Below are 18,696 nucleotides of genomic sequence, written 5' to 3' on the forward strand. Positions count from 1 at the left end.
ATGACAACTCGCATACGTCTGTGTGTGCGTAACAGTTCCGTACTGAAACATAAAACCATCACACGTTCTATACATTCACACATGTTGTTAGCCGTAGATTGTTTGTTTTGGAGCCTTGATGTAATATGCAGTCTCCCTCCTGGGTGTAACAGATGATCACACCACATTCAACTGTTTCCCCTAACAACATGTGTTAATGTATGGAACGTGTGATGGTTTTATGTTTCAGTACGGAACTGTTACGCACACACAGACGTATGCGAGTTGTCATAGTAATGTTTATACACACGTTAATGTTCGCTACTGTTGTAGATGTAATAAATATAAAGTAAGCAAGTACAATGCTTTAATCATGCATTCTGTTTATTGACACGATAGTCAAGAAAGTAAACAGAGTAAACAATATTCAACTGTTTCAACCTTTTTAAGTCGTGGCCACGATCTCATTCCCACTCCTTACTAAGTCGTGGCCACGCGTTATTAAGGCGTGGGAACGCGTTAGTAAGGCGTGGGAACGCGTTAAGTAAGTCGTGGCCACGCGTTAATAAGGCGTGGGAAAGCGTTACTAAGTCGTGGCCACGCGTTATTTTTTTTTCAGAGGATGTCACCTTAGGGGCTCCGTAGTAGACTGATTTAACTTCTCATAATTATTACAAATCTAATATTGGAATTATATATATATATATAATCTGGAGTCAATGAAAGGAAATAGGTTTCAAATGTAATTCATATATTCAGAGAAGAACTAGTGATTATTAATAAATACTATAATGTTCAATGTCCTAATAACAGTTAAAAATTATAAACCATGGACATTAATATGCCCTTTTGCAAGATTTTTACTGTGTCCAATTAAATTTAAGACAGCTTTACTCAATGTGAATAGGGGCGGCATGGTAGCACTGTCGCCTCACAGCAAGGTCATGGGTCGATCCCCAGGTGGGGTGGTCCGGGTCCTTCCTGTGTGGAGTTTGCATGTTCTCCCCGTGTCCGCGTGGGTTTCCTCCGGGTGCTCCGGTGTCCTCCCACAGACACTAAATTGTCCATGACCGTGTTTGATACAACCTTGTGAACTGATGAATCTTGTGTAATGAGTAAGTACCGTTCCTGTCATGAATGTAACCAAAGTGTAAAACATGACGTTAAAAGTCCTAATAAACAAACTCAGTGTGAATAGCTTGACATGTTCTCTCTGTGTTCATGTGAACTTTCTCACTGTAATCTGGTTAGCTCTCAATACGTGCAGGAGGTGTGTTTTAACTTCAAATAAATATCCAAACACTTAAAATAAAAATCCATACATGTTTACTTATGTTGTTTACAAGGACGAACTAACTGATGATAACGTTTTCAAATAACTACGTGTCAACGGCCACACGTTACCACGTGGTTTATTTTAGCCAATAGAATAGTAGCTGTGACGTAGGGGGTACCAGTTCTGCAGGGGGGTTGTTTTGGTCGCTACACCTGGACTCTATTTACATGTAGAAACGCTTCATTTATCCCAGAGCCGTACCGCTCTGATTTATCCTACACACATATATAACCCGGGTCAATGACGTCATCGTGCCTGGTTCGGTTTAGCCGCTGTGCTCTTCAGGTTAGAACCGGTTTAAAATGGCAGCGGCTGCAGATTATATCCTCCGTACAGAGAAGGTAGAAGAGCTGACTTTTACTTTCTCCTTCATACAGAAACACCGAGGCTTTATAACCTGATCTGATCATTCAGTCAGCGATCATCAGTGGAACATCGTGATATTCAGTTATTTTTACTAACCAGTTCTGCTGATCAGGGTCGTGGTGGGTTCGGTACTACTGAGAAACACAAGGACACACTTATGCATCCAGGGTCAGTTTAGTGTAGCCAATCCATCTTATATTTTCTTTTGAGGTGGGATAAAACAGTGGGGAACATGCAAAACTCCTTATAAACAGTAACAAGGATCAAATCTAAGACCTCAGAAACCATGTTGGTATTAAATTTTATAATGACCAGTTCCACAAACACTTCATCTAGCAGCGTCCGGGGTCAGTCATGACTTCTAACAAGATTAAACATCTGGGGAAAGACTTTGCAAAAGTCGGCTTCATGTAGAACTGAATGAACTCTGTCATCTTAAAGCATTGAGTAACTACTCGTACTGCTATTAAAAAGAACCAAACGTGTCAGTTCCCCTCTTACCTGTGACTCTTTTACCTCACTCAGTTTTGGTACAAAGTCGGAGGATGACCGGCCGATTCCCAAGATCTACACCAAAACAGGAGACAAAGGTTCCTCACCTTTCCTTTTTTCATTTCTTTATTTTGTACACACAAGACATAAAAACATTCAGCCTGATCTGATCGTTTCTGATTTTTACACCACGATTTTTTTTATTTCAGGATTTTCCGGCACTTTCACAGGAGAGAGGCGACCCAAAGAGGATCAGATTTTCCAGGCGTTGGGAACCACAGATGAGCTGTCATCTGTCATTGGGTAAACTGTGTTTGCTCGTTCATCTGATGATCCCTGTGATGTGAGAAAGCCTTCATCATGCAAACGTACTTTATTTTCAGACTGGCTAGAGAGTTCTGCCTGGAGAAGGGTCACTCCTTCACCCATCAGCTGGACAAGGTGAGTACTGACATGAGCACTGTTGCAATATCACCCTGCACTCACCCAAAATGGTCTCAACCCAAAAGTGTGGGGATGCTTTAATGATAAAGTTCCATTCATGTAAGGTCATCTGTCCGTGAGCTGATGCTAATGATGTTTTGCTGAAGTTTTAGTGTTTTACAGTAACATTTAAACGAGTATCATTAGTGAGTTCAGTGTTTCATCTTCCAGATCCAGTGTGTGCTGCAGGACTTGGGTTCGAACATCGCCGCTCCTCGCTCGTCGGCCCGTGAGAGCCACATAAGTGCGTCTGCAACCTGCAGCTTCTCTGTATTTGCATTAAAATCAGAGACCGAGCGCTGAAAGTTTATTTCCACTTTCTCTTTGCTTCTAAACCAGAGAAGACCGAGTTCAGTGGTGAGAACGTAGCAGAACTGGAGAGCTGGATCGACTCCTACACGGACGAACTTCCACCTCTTACCAACTTCATCCTGCCTGTAGGTGCCATCAGGGACATTTTTACATTAAAATCTAAGTGCTCCTGTCCTCGCGTCTCTTATTGTGTTTTATTCTCTGCAGTCTGGGGGGAAAAGCAGCGCCAGCCTACATGTAGCTCGAGCTGTGTGTCGCCGGGCTGAGCGATGGTCAGTGCCACACCCACACACCATATAACTGCAGTACATTTCCAAATATCTCAATATAAAGGTCAGTCATTCTCAACCTAAACCTGAAGTCACACCTTACTATGAAGTTCATAGTACAAAGTTCTGCAGGTACAAGTGTTGCAGCATGGTGGCGCTGCAGTGGTTGCATGTCTTTAATGCTCAGGGTGTGGATGTTCGTCTCATATCTCTGAGCTGTTATTAAATAATCTTGCTAAGCCAGTTTGGTTTGATATTACAGATTTGTGACGCCTCTGCAGAAGTATGTACCGTGATTCTGAACAACATTGTGTTTACCTTAGTATGATCATAACTCCAACCCCCACTGACTGGCTTTCTGGTTTACAGCCCACTTGTGATCTACGGCCCTGTGGTTATGACACCCTGGTATAAGTAATACTTGTTTTATTCTGTGCAGTGTGGCTCCTATAGTGCGTTCAGGTGAGGCCGATCCCAACGTCTCCAAATATCTCAACAGGTAAAAACTTGTGAGCTTTTTTATATCCAGAGCTGCTTTACATTCATGGTGTAACAGGAAACAGAAAATGACTTGCGCAACACACACACACACACACACACACACCTTTCCTTAACAGAGCTGTAAACACTGTAGCTCATATGAAGAGTGTTACTGCTCCCTGGTATTCATAGGTAGATGCCGCCACGCTATATACAGACCATATACCCTCCATATATCTCCAGGGAGATGTAAAGTGATGCAGGATACAATATATGTGGAGCTTACACTGACTTTAAATCCAAAACGTTCTTGTTCTTTGGTTCTCAGTTCTGGTGCCGCTCTGATGTTCTGCTTCGGTTCCTCAGGTTGAGTGATTATCTCTTCACACTGGCCAGATATGCGGCTATTAAAGAAGGAAACGTGGAGAAGATCTACAGGAGACCTGAATGAGGACCTGCAAACTCTGCTCTGATACTTCTGTTACTTTCACACAAATAAATTAAAGTTTTTCTTTATAGTTTTGTTTTTCTTATCTATCATGAGCTGTTCAGTTACATAAAGCTGAAGATTCTCTGATACTCTAGTTTCAGTTCATGAACGTAATTCAATTCGGTGGCTTGGTGACTTGGCCAGTCTGTGCTTTAGCATCTGTTTAACAGTCACACACAAGAAGCAGATCAAGAGGTGATGATGATCAGGACAGATTTGGGCATGAACAGAATATTTTGAAGGTTTGATGCTCTTGTAGGTGGAGCAAAATGTTTAATGCTATTGAAACACGTCCACATATTTATGATCAGCATTAAGACAGTAATAATAATCAGTTCATCCACACATATAGAAAAATAGAGTTTATTATTTATCAAGACACTACAGAGATCTTATATAAGAGATTTAAACTGTACAAATGTACAAATTCCTTTCAGAATCATTTACAGTGAAATTATAAATAATTCGAGGCACCAGCGCATCATCAAGAGAAGCTTGAACTGATGATGATCCAGCATGAACTCCATGATTCTGCTCCTCTCGCTCCTGATCTTTTATAGTTTCATCAAATCTCTTCAACAAAGTCTCACATTTACACCAATTTACTTTCAACATCAAACATTTTCAACTTCACTGGATTCAAACGTACAAAATTTCTATTGAATTCTACAGGAACTTTATATAGAGAGTAAATCATCTCCTCGTCCTCCTGAAACAACCTGCAGCTTCTCCACCAGCTTGAATCTGGTTCTTCAGTCACTGGAACTGAACAGATCCATCAGCCCTGGTGCATTCTGGGAACTGTGGGGTTAATAATGATAGAAAGCTGCAGTTCTGGGAGCAGATTCAGAAGAACAGAAGTAATCATACAGCTTTAAAAAAAAAAAAACTCTCCCCAATAATTCCATCTAACATGAATAAGAGACTCTCAGTATAAACCCCCTCCAGAAGAAGAAAAGGAAAGATCTGCAGATGTGTGTGGATGTTTGAGAGAGTTCTTCATCTCTGGCTCCTCGTTCCAGTTGTCAGGTTAACTTATTTTTTCTTCATTAAAGGAGCATCAGAGTCGTTGGAGGATGTGGATGACATTGTAGAGTCAGAGCCGAGATGTTCATAATCCATTTTACAGGCTGTATAAAAGTAAAATGGTGTAAAATTAACAACACAGCTTGGTAAAATTAAGTATTTGTTTAAAAGAAAAAGCACTTACAGCTGTTGGGTTTTGCTGGAACTGGTTTGAAGCCTGAAAGAAAGAGGATGAAGCCGCAGTTATTACAGGAACTCTGAACTCTAGATGATCTACTGCTGAATGGACCTGAAGTTCTTCATCTACTTTCATTTACTCAATAAATCCAGTTTAAGAATCAAAAAGTCTCGACATTCGTTCTCCTGAAATCACTTTTATCTTCTTACCAGAATTCTTCTTCTTCCAGAACCAAACTCCAGCAATCAGAGCAACCAGAGCAAGAACAGCCACGACTGCACCAACGATGATACCAAGAGATCCTCCACCTACATCTACATCTACAGAACCTGAACCAGAACAGAAGCTCTATTAGAAGCTCTAATCACACTTTCACAATAGAAATGTGGAGATTCTACAGGAACGTGGTTCTCCTACCTGGAGCTTTAAGCACTAAGTCCTTCTCCAGGCTGCTGTGCTGAACCACACAGGTGTATTCATGTTCCTTCAGCTCCTCAGGTGAGACTCTCAGAGCGGCTCTCTTCTGGAAGGTTCCATCCTGGTTTGGTGCAGTGGTTGTGATCTCCACGTCCTCGTGCATTTCCTCTCCGTTCTTCTGCCAGGACATCACCAGATCTCTGGGGAAGAAACCTGTAGCGTGACACACCAGCTCTGGTTGAGGGAAGTGCTTGTGGAACACGGAGGCTTCAGGACGATCTGCAGAAACACAGAGGGAAACAGGACTGCTCAGATTCTGGTTCTCATGAAGCAGCAGAATTTGAAAGAATTCAGCGTAAATTTCACTCATTTTATTCAGCACATTTAATCACACACACTGTTACACACCATTCCTCTGATGATCAGTGTATGAGAGTGTGTGAGTGTGTGTGTGTGTTCTGATCTGGTTCCTGATGAATAAAGTTGATGTGCAGGATGAAGATCAGATTGAGAGATAAACCTGGATGATGATGAATGTAGTTACAGTAACAGAGAAGATGAAACTCGTTACCTTTCCTCTCCAGAGTCTCTCTGCCGTACGACACGTACTTCTCCAACCACTCAATACAGGTCTTCTCCAGGTAGTTCTTCTTGTAATTAGCCACACCCGCAGATTCCCACTTGTGTTTGGTATGTACAGCTTTAGCGTTTGCTGCAGTCCAGGTTCCAGTTTTCAGATCCAGACTGATGAAATCTTCTCCATCATAACCGTGCTGATCGTATCCTCTAACAGTACCATCATCATCACGCTCACAGCCGTACATCCACTGCACTACATGAACTCCTGCAGACACACACACACACACACACACACACACACACACAAATGAATATTAAGAAAAAGAGCTGCTAGATCTGATTAGCTTTATGATTAGCATGTCTGATAGTGGGTGGAGCTTCTGTACTGACCAACCGAAATAAACTAGAAAAGTTTAAACAAAATTCTGCTGTTCTTTCACTTGTACACTTAAACACAAGGACACTGAGCTTCATCTCCATCATTCATTCACTCACATTCACACCTTTCATTTCTGCTCCTGAAGATCTGGAAGCTGATTGGAGGAAATAAACCATCTAGATTTAGACGCTGCTGCTGCGCTGTGATTTTGGATCAGCGAGTAGAATGAAGCTCAAACACGTCACAGTTTAATTCCACCCTCAATACAGGTGTGAATTTAACTCCACCCTCAATACAGGTGTGAATTTAACTCCACCCTCAATACAGGTGTGAATTTAACTCCACCCTCAATACAGGTGTGAGTTTAACTCCACCCTCAATACAGGTGTGAGTTTAACTCCACCCTCAATACAGGTGTGAGTTTAACTCCTCCCTCAATACAGGTGTGAATTTAACTTCACCCTCAATACAGATGTGGGTTTAACTTCACCCTCAATACAGGTGTGAGTTTAACTCCACCCTCAATACAGGTGTGTGTTTAACTCCTCCCTCAATACAGATGTGGGTTTAACTCCACCCTCAATACAGGTGTGTGTTTAACTCCTCCCTCAATACAGGTGTGGGTTTAACTTCACCCTCAATACAGGTGTGTGTTTAACTCCTCCCTCAATACAGGTGTGGGTTTAACTTCACCCTCAATACAGGTGTGAGTTTAACTCCACCCTCAATACAGGTGTGGGTTTAACTCCCCCCTCAATAGAGGTGTGAGTTTAACTCCACCCTCAATACAGATGTGGGTTTAACTCCACCCTCAATACAGGTGTGTGTTTAACTCCTCCCTCAATACAGATGTGGGTTTAACTCCACCCTCAATACAGGTGTGGGTTTAACTCCTCCCTCAATACAGGTGTGAGTTTAACTCCACCCTCAATACAGGTGTGAGTTTAACTCCGCCCTCAATACAGGTGTGAGTTTAAGTCCACCCTCAATACAGGTGTGAATTTAACTCCGCCCTCAATACAGGTGTGAGTTTAACTCCTCCCTCAATACAGGTGTGAATTTAACTCCTCCCTCAATACAGGTGTGAGTTTAACTCCCCCCTCAATACAGGTGTGAGTTTAACTCCACCCTCAATACAGGTGTGAGTTTAACTCCCCCCTCAATACAGGTGTGAGTTTAACTCCACCCTCAATACAGGTGTGAGTTTAACTCTGCCCTCAATACAGGTGTGAGTTTAAGTCCACCCTCAATACAGGTGTGAATTTAACTCCGCCCTCAATACAGGTGTGGGTTTAACTTCACCCTCAATACAGGTGTGAATTTAACTCCACCCTCAATACAGGTGTGAATGTAACTCCACCCTCAATACAGGTGTGAGTTTAACTCCTCCCTCAATACAGGTGTGGGTTTAACTCCTCCCTCAATACAGGTGTGGGTTTAACTCCTCCCTCAATACAGGTGTGAATTTCACCTTATTGTGGTGGGAAAATAAAAGATGAATTTGGGCGTGTCACTTTCTCGCCCCCCCCACCGTTCCAGCAGGAGAGAGTTTCACCTCAGGACTGATCTCATTACCCACAATCCCACTCTGATCCCCCCCCCCCTCGTCTTTATTCTACATGATAAAGTTCTTATGATTATTGTGATGTTCTGGATCATGTGACTGTTACAGAGAAGGGTGTGAGGTTAAATCCCATCAGGCTGATGGAGGTTCCTCCTCTTTTAGCTCTACAAACTAAACTGGTGTTTAAGCTTCAGACTGGAGTTTGTACATGTTGATGTTGAAGTGGTGTCCACATATTTCTGCTGTTAGTGAGAGAAAGTGTTAGTGAGAGCTGTAGAAATAAATCTGAAGGTTAATAGATGTAGAAATGTGTTGAGGATTAGAAGATGTGAATGTGAGAACAGAGACGTTGTTCTGGATTCAGCACTTTTACCTTCAGTCTGGTTGAAGCGCTCCATCAGTGTAGTGACACCAACTTTGAAGCTCTCCTCAGTTCCCTGCTGTTTGTCAGTCTCCATCTTCCAGTAATCTGGACCCTCATTCTTCTTTATCCACTCCGTCTTTGGGATCATCTTCTTCATGTTGCTGTCATAGTACACAAACTGGCCTCCATCCATCATACCGACAATAGTGAATTCTGGGAAATTAATCCCTCTGGCTCCAGTGTAGAAGTACTGTAGTGAATGAGTTCCTGTAAAATATTTACATTTTTCTGTTAACACAAGAAAAAATTTTCAATATTTTTTTCTAATCAGACGTGTTTTATTAATATCAGATAATTGAATGTAATTAGAATCAGATCAGAATTCAGTTGAATGATGCGCTGGTGAATTGATGCTCCGCCCCCTTTATTACAGTCAGTGAATGATCCGCTCAGCGTCTCCATGATCATCAGTATCAGGTAGAATGAGTATCGTTTATAAGATTACACTTTTATCATCATCATCTAATACAGGAACAGTTAACGAGCAGCTTGTTTGTTTATATTTAGTGTAGAATCTAAACAGGTCATTTTTACCTCGTCATGCAGTTTGTTTTAAACCTTTTTTATTTAAATCCCCTCAACACGCCTCACAATACACCTGATCCAGCTCCTGCAGAACCAAAAGTATGTGGACACCCGACCGTGAGATTGTTTCATTGTGTAAAACGTTCATGACCATAAATATTGGGACCGAATGGTAAATTCTGACATACCAATCCAAAAAATATAACATTTGGAATTTGGAGCGTGTCTATGAGGATTTGTGCCTACTCAATAAAACAAGCGTATGTGAGGTCAGGCACTGATGCTGAATGAGAAGGTCTGGCTCACAATCAACATTCCAATTCATCCCAAAAGTGTTCAGTGAAATTGAGGTCAGGACTGAAGTTCCTCCACACCAAGCTAAATAAAACAAACCACGTCTTTACAGACCACGGTCATGCTGGGCCAGGTGAGGGCCTTCCCCAAACTGTTGTTTTTACTTTTTAGCAATGGATGTGGCTGAAACACCAGAACTCATTATATAGAAAAGGTGTCCACATACTTTTGGTCATATAATATCTTAAATAATCAAAACAACCCTGACAGAGTGGGTGCTGCATAGCAACATGAATCCTGGATAGCTGGGTTTGATCCTTACACCTGTCACTGTCTGTGTTTGGCATGTCCTCCTGTGTGTGTGTGTGTGTGTTCCTCCAGGTGCTCTGCAGAAGGTGGATTAAGCAAATTACTAAAATTACTCCTAGGTGTGAGTGTGAGAGTTGGTGCTAAACAGTTTGGGGAAGGTCCTCTCTATACTCTATATGAACCCACATGGTTGGAATGTGATCTCAATAAGCTGGTGCTCAGGTGTCCACATACTTTAGGTAACACAGTGATGATTGTGGAGCTGGTGTGTGTGTAGGATAAAAGAAGAAACTAAAACACGATGTGGAAGTGAAACACGTCTCTGTGTTCAGATCTGATCAGGTTTACTGTGCTGAAGAAATAAAAACATCAAAAATATGATTTTAATCTAAACTCTGAAATCATCAGAAATATTCAGACTCGTCTTGTTTTAACTCTCGTCTGATCTAAAAGTCTGAATGTTCTGATGGATCTGATGCTTCTCGTGAGAGCTGAAGAGATCTGATTGTAATAATGGAACTAAAATCAGTTCCTGAACTGACCTGCTGAGGAACCATGAAGAGAAAACATGAGAAGCAGCAGAAGGTTCATCACCACGCTACAGTTCTCCATCAGAGTCAGAGTCAGAGTCAGAGAGGTTTTATTGTCATTTCAGCTACATACAAGTACATATTGAAACGAAACAGCGTTCCTCTAGGATCACGGTGTAACACGGTACAAAAAGTGCAAGACAAAACAAAACAGTGTAAATACAACAATAAATACAAAAAATCCTATAATAAATAACTACAAAATATATTCCTAATTATCCCTAATCTAAACAAGTAATTTAGAAGACAGGACTAAAGACAAGTGTTAGTACATGATGGTGAATAGATGGTACAATGGTTCATGAGGTAGTGGCATGTTGTACATTTGCAGCGTAAAACGGCAATGCCGATAAGGTGCTTAAAAATTAAATAAGGTGCAAAAATGCGAGTAAGTTGCAGAAATTAAAGAAACTTGTGCATAGTAACATAGTAACAGTCAATAGCATAGTTTACATCACAACCAGAACCAAATCCCATCAAACACACACCAACAGTAACCAGCCACCACTTTCACCTCCTAATAACAGTGGAGGTTTCAGAGGAGGAGAACTCCTGATCTTCTCCTGATCTCCTCCTGCGTCTCCTCCTGCTTCTCCTCCTGGTCTCTCTCAGCAGGAATGATCCGGCTCTCATCACCAGGGGGAGGGTGGAGCAGAATCTGGACCAATCAGAATGCAGGATTCAGGCTGCATCACCAGTTGTGGAGGAGAACTGACGTGTGCAGGTTGGTACAGAAAGTGAAAGTAGCAGATGATGGAGGAAAGAGCTTCAGATAGTCAATGACTGAAAGTTTCTCATCAGATGGACTGAACTGAGCGACACTTTGAGGATTCTGATGTTTTTCTCTGCTTTCAGCTCCAGTGTAGGAGAAGCTCCAGAAGCTCTGAAAGCTCCTCCATCTCACCACCCCTGATCTTCTGTACAGCTGAATGAAGCTGGAGGATCTGCACTAACGTTATGAACCAGGGCTGGATGATGTGAGGAGATAAAGCGTCTGATTATAGAAATGTGGAGAGATTTATCTACAGCGCTTATATCGGCGCTAACGTTATACAGTTAGCTTGTTGGAGCTTCTGTTCCAAAATCAGGGGGTGAACTGGACCCACCGTGACCCTGACCAGGATAAAGCGTGTGATGAATATGGAGAGAACATGGAGCTACGTTATATAAATAATCTACATCATCAGTGAGCAGGAAGTTTCTCCTCCATCAGGTTACAGACGAGATCTGATCTCTGATTATTATTATTATTATTTTATTATTAATATTATTATTTTATTTACAGTATAAAAGTGTTAAATTCTCACAACTGAAGTCAGACTGTTGGTTTAATGTTGGTGTTTATATTAAATAAATATTAATTAATTAATTTATTTAATAATACATTTATATTAAGCCGTATATGGTTATATTAACTCCCCTGCATGTAGAGAATCAATAGTTAAAAATTATATTATTATAAATAAAATAAATCTGAATATTACATTATTTACTGAATATTCACTGATAACTAATCCACCTGCTGCAGCAGATTCTCCTCCATCAGCTTAGAAATCCACCAATTGAGAAACTTTCTAAATAATAAATAATAATTTATTTAAATCTGTGATTATTTATCACTTCATGACTTTTAATTTTAGTTTCCTGAGTAAATAAAGTTTTATTCAGGCTGTTGGTTTAATGTTGGTGTTTATTGTGACGTTTTTCTTTATTAGTTTATTATTTATTATAAATGAATCTCTGCACCTCCCGTACCTACAGATTTTATTCTAATAATTATTAATAATAAGGTGGATTTAGATCACGTGTTAGTAGAATTTTATTACTTTACTATTTATTTATCATTATATTAGAATAAACCCAAACATTCAGCTGTAAATAATCAGCAGCTATAAAGATCATCAGCAGTGAGCAGGTAGATTCTCCTCCATCAGCTCAGAAATGAAACTAAATTTGGTTTAAAATATTTTTATTTTTAAATGTTTATGTGAATTTATGACTGAAATAAATCCAGTCAATTGTATTAAGCTGATCATTTATTTTCTAAAACAGAACAAATAAAAACCTTCCATGACATTAAAAATCAGCCAACAGATCAGTGTGAGTTTAAACTCTTAGTAAAAAGGTTAGAAAATCTTCTATTAGGTTTATTCAACATCTACCAGTTTTAAACAAGAAAAACTTTATATTTAGCCTGAAACATTTTAGTTCTTATTAGCCACGAAATAATAATTTTAATAATAAAATAATTTAGAGAACTGAGGCTTTATGAGTAATTTGGTCCCTGTAACAGATTAATACTCTGGTCCCTGTAAACCAAATTATTTTCATGTTCTATCAGCTTTGTTTTCTATAATCCCATTTACAATAAATATAAAACATATTTTCAGGACATAACACCATAAGACCAGTCAGGAGACCCAAAATTCTACTTGTAAATGTAATATAATAACATTACAGCATCAGTTCATAGCCAAATATTTCAGATTTTCTCCCTTAATCTCCATGAATTAACACTTTTGTTTTTCCCTGCACTAGTTCTATAGTGTATACACGATGACGTCACTGGCCCAGTTCCACATATTCAACACATTTAACATTTAGTGCATCATCACCAAAACTCAACACTGTGTGAATATAAGTGAGAACATTTACTACAGATCTACAAACTTCTACACAATTACTCATATTTACTGAATTTAACATTCTAAGAATAAAACATAAAACATTAAATGTCCTGGTTTTGAACAAATAAAGAGTAATAGTGTAAACATATGTAATAGTTTGTAGTTCTGTGTAATAAATATGTTCAGTGTAATGTTTTATATCATTTATTAATATTTTTACTAACATATAAACTCTAGTGCTCACCTGCTGAAACAGCAGCAAACCCACAGCTGAGTAGAAGCAGAACTCTCATGATAAACGCGTCCATTTCTCCGGAACCAGAGTAAATAATAATAATAATAAAATATAAAATATTAAATCTTTATTGTGATTATAAACCGAATCCAGTCAGGAGAGAAACACCAACTACACTGACACACCGCTCTAAGGGTGGAGAAAGCTATTCCAGATCTGACCAATAAGAATGAAGCCCGTCAGAATTTTGATCAATCAGAATTCAGGATGTCGCCGCGTCATCGGTTGCTGAGGTAAAATCAAAATTGCAGGTTGATGTTGAGGCTGAAGGCTGAACAAAAACGAAAGTTTATATTTTATTATTTTATTAGATTTAAATCTGTTTTACACACAGTTGAATACAAAAGTTTGTGAAGCCCTTACCAAAGTACGCATTTTGAGATTTTTTAAGTAAAAAGAACCTCTGAAGTAAGCTTTTTAATATTTATTATTTTAAGCAAATTGTACTGCATATTTATTTTAGATTGAACGAAATCAATAAAATGTAATAATTAATCGCTATTGTAATTCCAAAATGCTAGCTAATGTTTTGTAGCAGCTAATATCGTGTTCTGAATTCAAGGAAAGATTAGACACTAGGATTCAATTAAACATGACAAAGTTTATTCAAACATAAGTACAAGCAATTGGTAAAAGTATTCTGAGCTCAGGGTCCTTGCATGCAGAACAGCTCTGCAGAAGTCCATTGATCCATGGCATGTGCAGCCTTTTATTAAGAGGAGGAGGAGGAAGTGAGTGGTGTCTTCATCTTGACCACTCATAGCCGTTCTTGATCTCGTTGGTTTCACAGTTCATAAAGAGGAACAGGGAAGCATCTGTGCTGTGGTTACTCCATCTTGGTGTTTCTCAGCTGTCAACTGCTGTCTGTAAAACAACACTTGCATGCAAAACCATTTCAAAACCACCTACACCTATACATTCAGTTGTTCCTCTAAGCTCAGAGGACAGGGTCTAACACACACACATAGTTGTTAACGGTCATTAGGTTATTTTTAGTTCATCTACACACACATACCTACACATATAGTCTCTTGCTGTAAGACACAAAGATCTTTACCATATAAGGAAAACATTCTATGGTATTACAAAAGCTAGGATACAAATGTGAGCATTCATTTTAATCCAACACTAATTAAGACACAGAACAGCATTGACCCAGAGTAGCATTGAAATTGTTAAATTGTGGTTAGATTTGTTGCTTTGTGGTTGATGATGAAAAATCAACATTAAATCAACATCAGCTGATGAATAAAAAACTAATTTCATGGTTAGAAAATCAACTGACCACATTACACATCTTTATAGTGGTGGTGCTGCTAAAATTATTAAAATGAATGATGTCAATAATATTACACATATGTACATTCGCAGAGCACTTTATCAAAAACATTCTAACAGAAACACAGTTGCTCTAAAAACAGCTTATTCATGGCATGAATTCCACAAGATGTTAAAAACATTGTTTGAGATTTGAGAGTGCATGAGACATATTAATGGATTGCACCACCTTATTCAGAATGATTTAGCTATTTAAAAATGTTTCAGCAATGTACTAGTTCCAGTGGCAGCCAAAGAAGTTCCAGAGCACAAAACTCTACCACCACCATGCTTTACAGTAGGTACAGTGTTGTTGGGTTTGCCTTTTTCCTCAGCCTTTTCTTATAAACAAACTTCTGGTCATCTGGACAAATAACTTGACCTTTGTTTTATTTAAGCACAAGAATCTCTTCCAGCCTGCTTCTTCTTGGTCCCTGTAATCAGTAACACACTTCAATCAATCTTTAAGGTTCGATTTTGAAGCAGGTACTTTTTATTATCTCCTGGATGTTGCTCAGCATCCAGATCCCACATCATCCTACACATCTCTATCACTCCACAACCAGTTCTGCTTCTCATTCACGATTTTAAACACAATTCTAAGTGTTTTTACATCTGAAGAAAAAATATTTAGTTGTTTTTGATGCCAATATAATGACAGTAATAAGTGAAATTCCCAAGACCCCTACAAAATAATGTATTATTTTATTTGTTTCTGATAGTTTATAATCTATCTTTATCAATACCATTTTAGCCCTACTTAAGCACTCAACAGTGTCCGCTGGAAGATCAAGAATTTAAACCCACAGGTTAGAAATGAAAGTTTATTTCCACTTTCTCTTTGCTTCTAAACCAGAAAAGACTGAGTTCAGAGGTGAGAACGTAGCAGAACTGGAGAGCTGGGTCGACTCCTACATGGACGAACTTCCACCTCTTACCAACTTCATCCTGCCTGTAGGTGCCAACAGGGACAATTTTACATTAGAGTCTAAGTTTTTCAGTTGTTGATGACATACTTTTGCCAAAGGGGACTGTTTTATGGTAAGTTGTCATTTTTTAAGAAATTATATTACCGTGCCAGTTAATAAGTCGTTTAACTTTCTACACTATTGACTCCAAATTAGCATCCGTTAGCATGGCAGAATTAATGTTATGTAGTTATGTTAATCGTGATAACTTGTTCCGTTTAATGCACGTGGGCTTAAAATGTTGGTTCTAAAATAGTTCTTTTGTCTCATGATTATGAAAGCCCATTTTCCTACTTAAAAATAAATCTGTGTGAGGCTGTACACTCTAAAAAGTCATGTGTTAAAAACGACACACACTGTGTGGAATTTCAACACATGTACGGAGTGTGCTCAGGGACGACACATACTGTGTTGATTTAAACACAGTAAATGTGTCATCCTGTTTTTGCACACCCACCGTGTTAGGATACTTAACACACACAATGTGTGTTGATTATGTGTAATCAAGAAAATGGGTGATATGGGTCAAATAAAGACGAATACACATGTAGCCATTTTATTTTACTGTATAATATTACAATGGTTAAATAACATTCTTTTTTTGTGACAATACATTAAAACAAGATTACAGTTTAACAGTAAATGTACAAAATATATCTTCCTTGAACTTTTCCATTCTTAAAGATGGTTGCAAAAACTCGTAACACGTCTGCTCCTCTGTCCTAAAAGAAAGACAAACAATATCACAAGGTACTGTGTAATCACATTACAAAATATGAACTGAGGCGTTTACAACATTTAATATTTTGAATAACATTCTGATTAGTCAACCAACCAAATGAGTAATCAGCTAACACAACTAATAATCCTCCAAATTTGTCATCAGATGTCTAATTATTCACATAGGCTGTTTAACAAATTATTAAACAAGTCACCTGAAAGCCACAGCTACAAGCTAAAATGTTTCCTTTACCAGAATAAAGTAAATCGGATGATGCATTTTGGAAGGGTTGTGCTTTACCCTAAATATATCCACCACTACTACTTTAATGCTAATAACAATAAGCAATGTTGCTAATGATTCGATTTAAAGAACCGATTCTTCCGAACCGATTCTGAACTTCCGAACCAAATGCATTAGGACCACTAATGAATCAATCGATTCAGTTTTTCGATTCGTTTAAACAAATGATTTAAAAGAACCGATTCAGTAAAACGAACTGAGCTAAACTAGGCTAAAACAAATGTTAGCATGATTAAAATTCGCTTCTCATAATGAGATTTAACTTAAATAATGTTACTCAATCAGTGTAATCACATAGTTAAGTAAATTACCTTGAGAAAACGAAAAACAGAGGGTTGCTGAGGTAATTTTATCCACAGTCAGTCTGTTTTGGTGCCATTTTGAGCAAACTAAAAGTCCAATTAACGGTTAGCCAGTTGGCTAACGATAAATAATACCAATAAAAAGAAAGACTAGTCAGGTTTAACAGAACATTTATTTCTCAATAGGAACAGAAAAGCAAACTTAGGTTTATATTAATGTAATTCAGTGCCTCCTTTTTTAGTTAACTAAGTCAATGGTCAATTAAAGTCGATTGTTAAAACAGGTCACAGGGTTAAAACCTACTTTTTATAGCTTTGCTTGACTTCATAAAACACACAACAAAACACTGATAAACATGAACTACATAAACATTAATAAAACAAAGTCAATATTAGTTCCTTTTGCAACTTACCAATAAGGATATAAGGATGGGTCCTGCTGCCTTTCCTTGCATGGTCCAGAAAGAGGGAATCAACCATGAAACACAGATATACTTGATAGGAGAAATGTGATTGGTTAACGCATATTTTTATTTATTAATTTATTTTAAATCTTACATGTGAAATAATCTATGTTTTTAGTCATAAATGCCATTATTTTATCCAACAAATTTAAGTAAAATTGAATAAATATATATTTTTAAACAATGTATTTTCTCACAGTTCTACACATAAATGTGTAGACTAACTATTGGAGTTACTTTACACGTGTCTGTGTAAAAAGGGGCCAGAAATGACACAAAACGTGTTACAGACTGCAGGACACAGTAGCTGTGTAGAAAAAATGACACATTACTTCTTAGAGTGTAGTCCCGGGTCTTTCAAATACAAATGTGCATTATTAGGCGACCTGTGAGCAAACCTTGAGAAAGTAAAATTGAATTATAATATGTATTATAACATTCTGAGCTCTACATAAACTTTATAATTACTAACTTTGTTTTTTTTTTTTACTTTGTCTTAGGTGAAAGATGAGTTCAGGAGGATAACTACACCTGGAGCGAGGGTTTCTCTTGCACTTTTACTTGAATCTATTTTTATTTTTTTACTGCAAGTTTTCAGAAAAGTGTTTAAAAGATTGATATCATTTATTTTGTCCTTACACTGTGACACTTTTATAGTTTGTTTTCCATTTACAACACGCTGTTTGAAAGACATTTTGTTCACTGAACTGTAAGTAAAAATGCATTTCCATTAATTGAGCAAAACAAATAAAAAAGTTTGACAAAAAATGTTGTCTGTCTGTTATAGTGGCTTTTGTATATGATAATCATTGATGTTGAATTGAATAATGTAAAATTATTTGGCATTTTATAATATAGCATTTTAATAATATATAGCATTTTAATAATATATAATATATATAATATAGCATTTTATAAGCCATGTTTTAATGCTTTTAGTGCTGCAATGTTTAAGTAAAATCTACTAAGATACAGCTATTAAAATATACTTGAATTTCTAGTAAAATCCAGATAGAATTGTGAGTAACTTTTACTTGAATATATGGTCTGTTAAATTTACTAGCAGTTTGTACATGGAAAAACTTTCCTAAGTTTTTTTAAGTAAATCTTACTCCACATTTTTTGCAGTGAGTCCGCCAGTGCGCCACACATTTTCAATGGGAGACAGGTCTGGACTGCAGGCAGGCCAGTCTAGTACCCGCACTCT

The 18,696-nt window shown here is 38.1% G+C and overlaps 2 protein-coding genes and 2 long non-coding RNA genes across 6 annotated transcripts; 2 read left to right on the plus strand and 2 right to left on the minus strand.

The window, feature by feature from the left end:
• Positions 1-1,428: 1,428 nt before the first annotated feature.
• mmab (metabolism of cobalamin associated B) lies at positions 1,429-4,233 on the plus strand. Of its 2 annotated transcripts, none has more exons than XM_063017839.1 (9): positions 1,429-1,656; positions 2,207-2,271; positions 2,383-2,476; positions 2,557-2,614; positions 2,828-2,900; positions 2,996-3,093; positions 3,176-3,240; positions 3,677-3,736; positions 4,046-4,133. In XM_063017839.1, exons 1-9 carry the CDS (start codon positions 1,556-1,558, stop codon positions 4,086-4,088), a joined length of 657 nt encoding a protein of 218 aa, XP_062873909.1. In that variant the 5' UTR covers positions 1,429-1,555; the 3' UTR covers positions 4,089-4,133. The 2 variants fall into 2 exon arrangements, with proteins under 2 accessions (XP_062873909.1, XP_062873908.1); XM_063017838.1 differs by having other exon boundaries at positions 1,433-1,656; positions 4,084-4,233.
• Positions 4,234-4,554: 321 nt separating this feature from the next.
• Positions 4,555-13,520, minus strand: LOC134335678 (H-2 class I histocompatibility antigen, Q9 alpha chain-like). Its single transcript, XM_063018265.1, has 7 exons — positions 13,364-13,520; positions 8,724-8,981; positions 6,400-6,672; positions 5,829-6,107; positions 5,621-5,740; positions 5,418-5,450; positions 4,555-5,337 (listed from the first exon to the last, which is right to left on the minus strand). The coding sequence occupies exons 1-7, from the start codon at positions 13,425-13,427 to the stop codon at positions 5,243-5,245; spliced, it is 1,122 nt and encodes a 373-aa protein (XP_062874335.1). The 5' UTR covers positions 13,428-13,520; the 3' UTR covers positions 4,555-5,242.
• Positions 13,521-13,741: 221 nt separating this feature from the next.
• On the plus strand, positions 13,742-18,210 carry LOC134335679 (uncharacterized). 2 transcript variants are annotated; one of them, XR_010015641.1, is made up of 5 exons: positions 13,742-13,822; positions 14,960-15,029; positions 15,130-15,200; positions 15,588-15,772; positions 17,990-18,210. It is a non-coding gene; the product is annotated as an uncharacterized LOC134335679 (long non-coding RNA). The 2 variants fall into 2 exon arrangements; XR_010015640.1 differs by lacking the exon at positions 13,742-13,822 and having other exon boundaries at positions 14,708-15,029.
• LOC134335680 (uncharacterized) lies at positions 16,242-16,774 on the minus strand. The gene is made up of 2 exons (XR_010015642.1): positions 16,635-16,774; positions 16,242-16,421 (listed from the first exon to the last, which is right to left on the minus strand). It is a non-coding gene; the product is annotated as an uncharacterized LOC134335680 (long non-coding RNA).
• Positions 18,211-18,696: the final 486 nt, after the last annotated feature.

The sequence above is a fragment of the Trichomycterus rosablanca genome, chromosome 21, assembly GCF_030014385.1.
Source record: "Trichomycterus rosablanca isolate fTriRos1 chromosome 21, fTriRos1.hap1, whole genome shotgun sequence".
NCBI classification, from domain to species: domain Eukaryota; kingdom Metazoa; phylum Chordata; class Actinopteri; order Siluriformes; family Trichomycteridae; genus Trichomycterus; species Trichomycterus rosablanca.

Coding starts and splice junctions, on each gene's coding strand:
- mmab (XM_063017838.1), top strand. CDS start 1,556: ATGACGTCATCGTGCCTGGTTCGGTTTAGCCGCTGTGCTCTTCAGGTT. Junction 2,901..2,995: donor GGCCCGTGAGAGCCACATAA/GTGCGTCTGCAA, acceptor CTTCTAAACCAG/AGAAGACCGAGTTCAGTGGT. Junction 3,094..3,175: donor TTACCAACTTCATCCTGCCT/GTAGGTGCCATC, acceptor TATTCTCTGCAG/TCTGGGGGGAAAAGCAGCGC.
- LOC134335678 (XM_063018265.1), bottom strand. CDS start 13,427: ATGGACGCGTTTATCATGAGAGTTCTGCTTCTACTCAGCTGTGGGTTT. Junction 6,108..6,399: donor AGAGACTCTGGAGAGGAAAG/GTAACGAGTTTC, acceptor GTGTTTCTGCAG/ATCGTCCTGAAGCCTCCGTG. Junction 5,741..5,828: donor CTTAGTGCTTAAAGCTCCAG/GTAGGAGAACCA, acceptor GTTCTGGTTCAG/GTTCTGTAGATGTAGATGTA.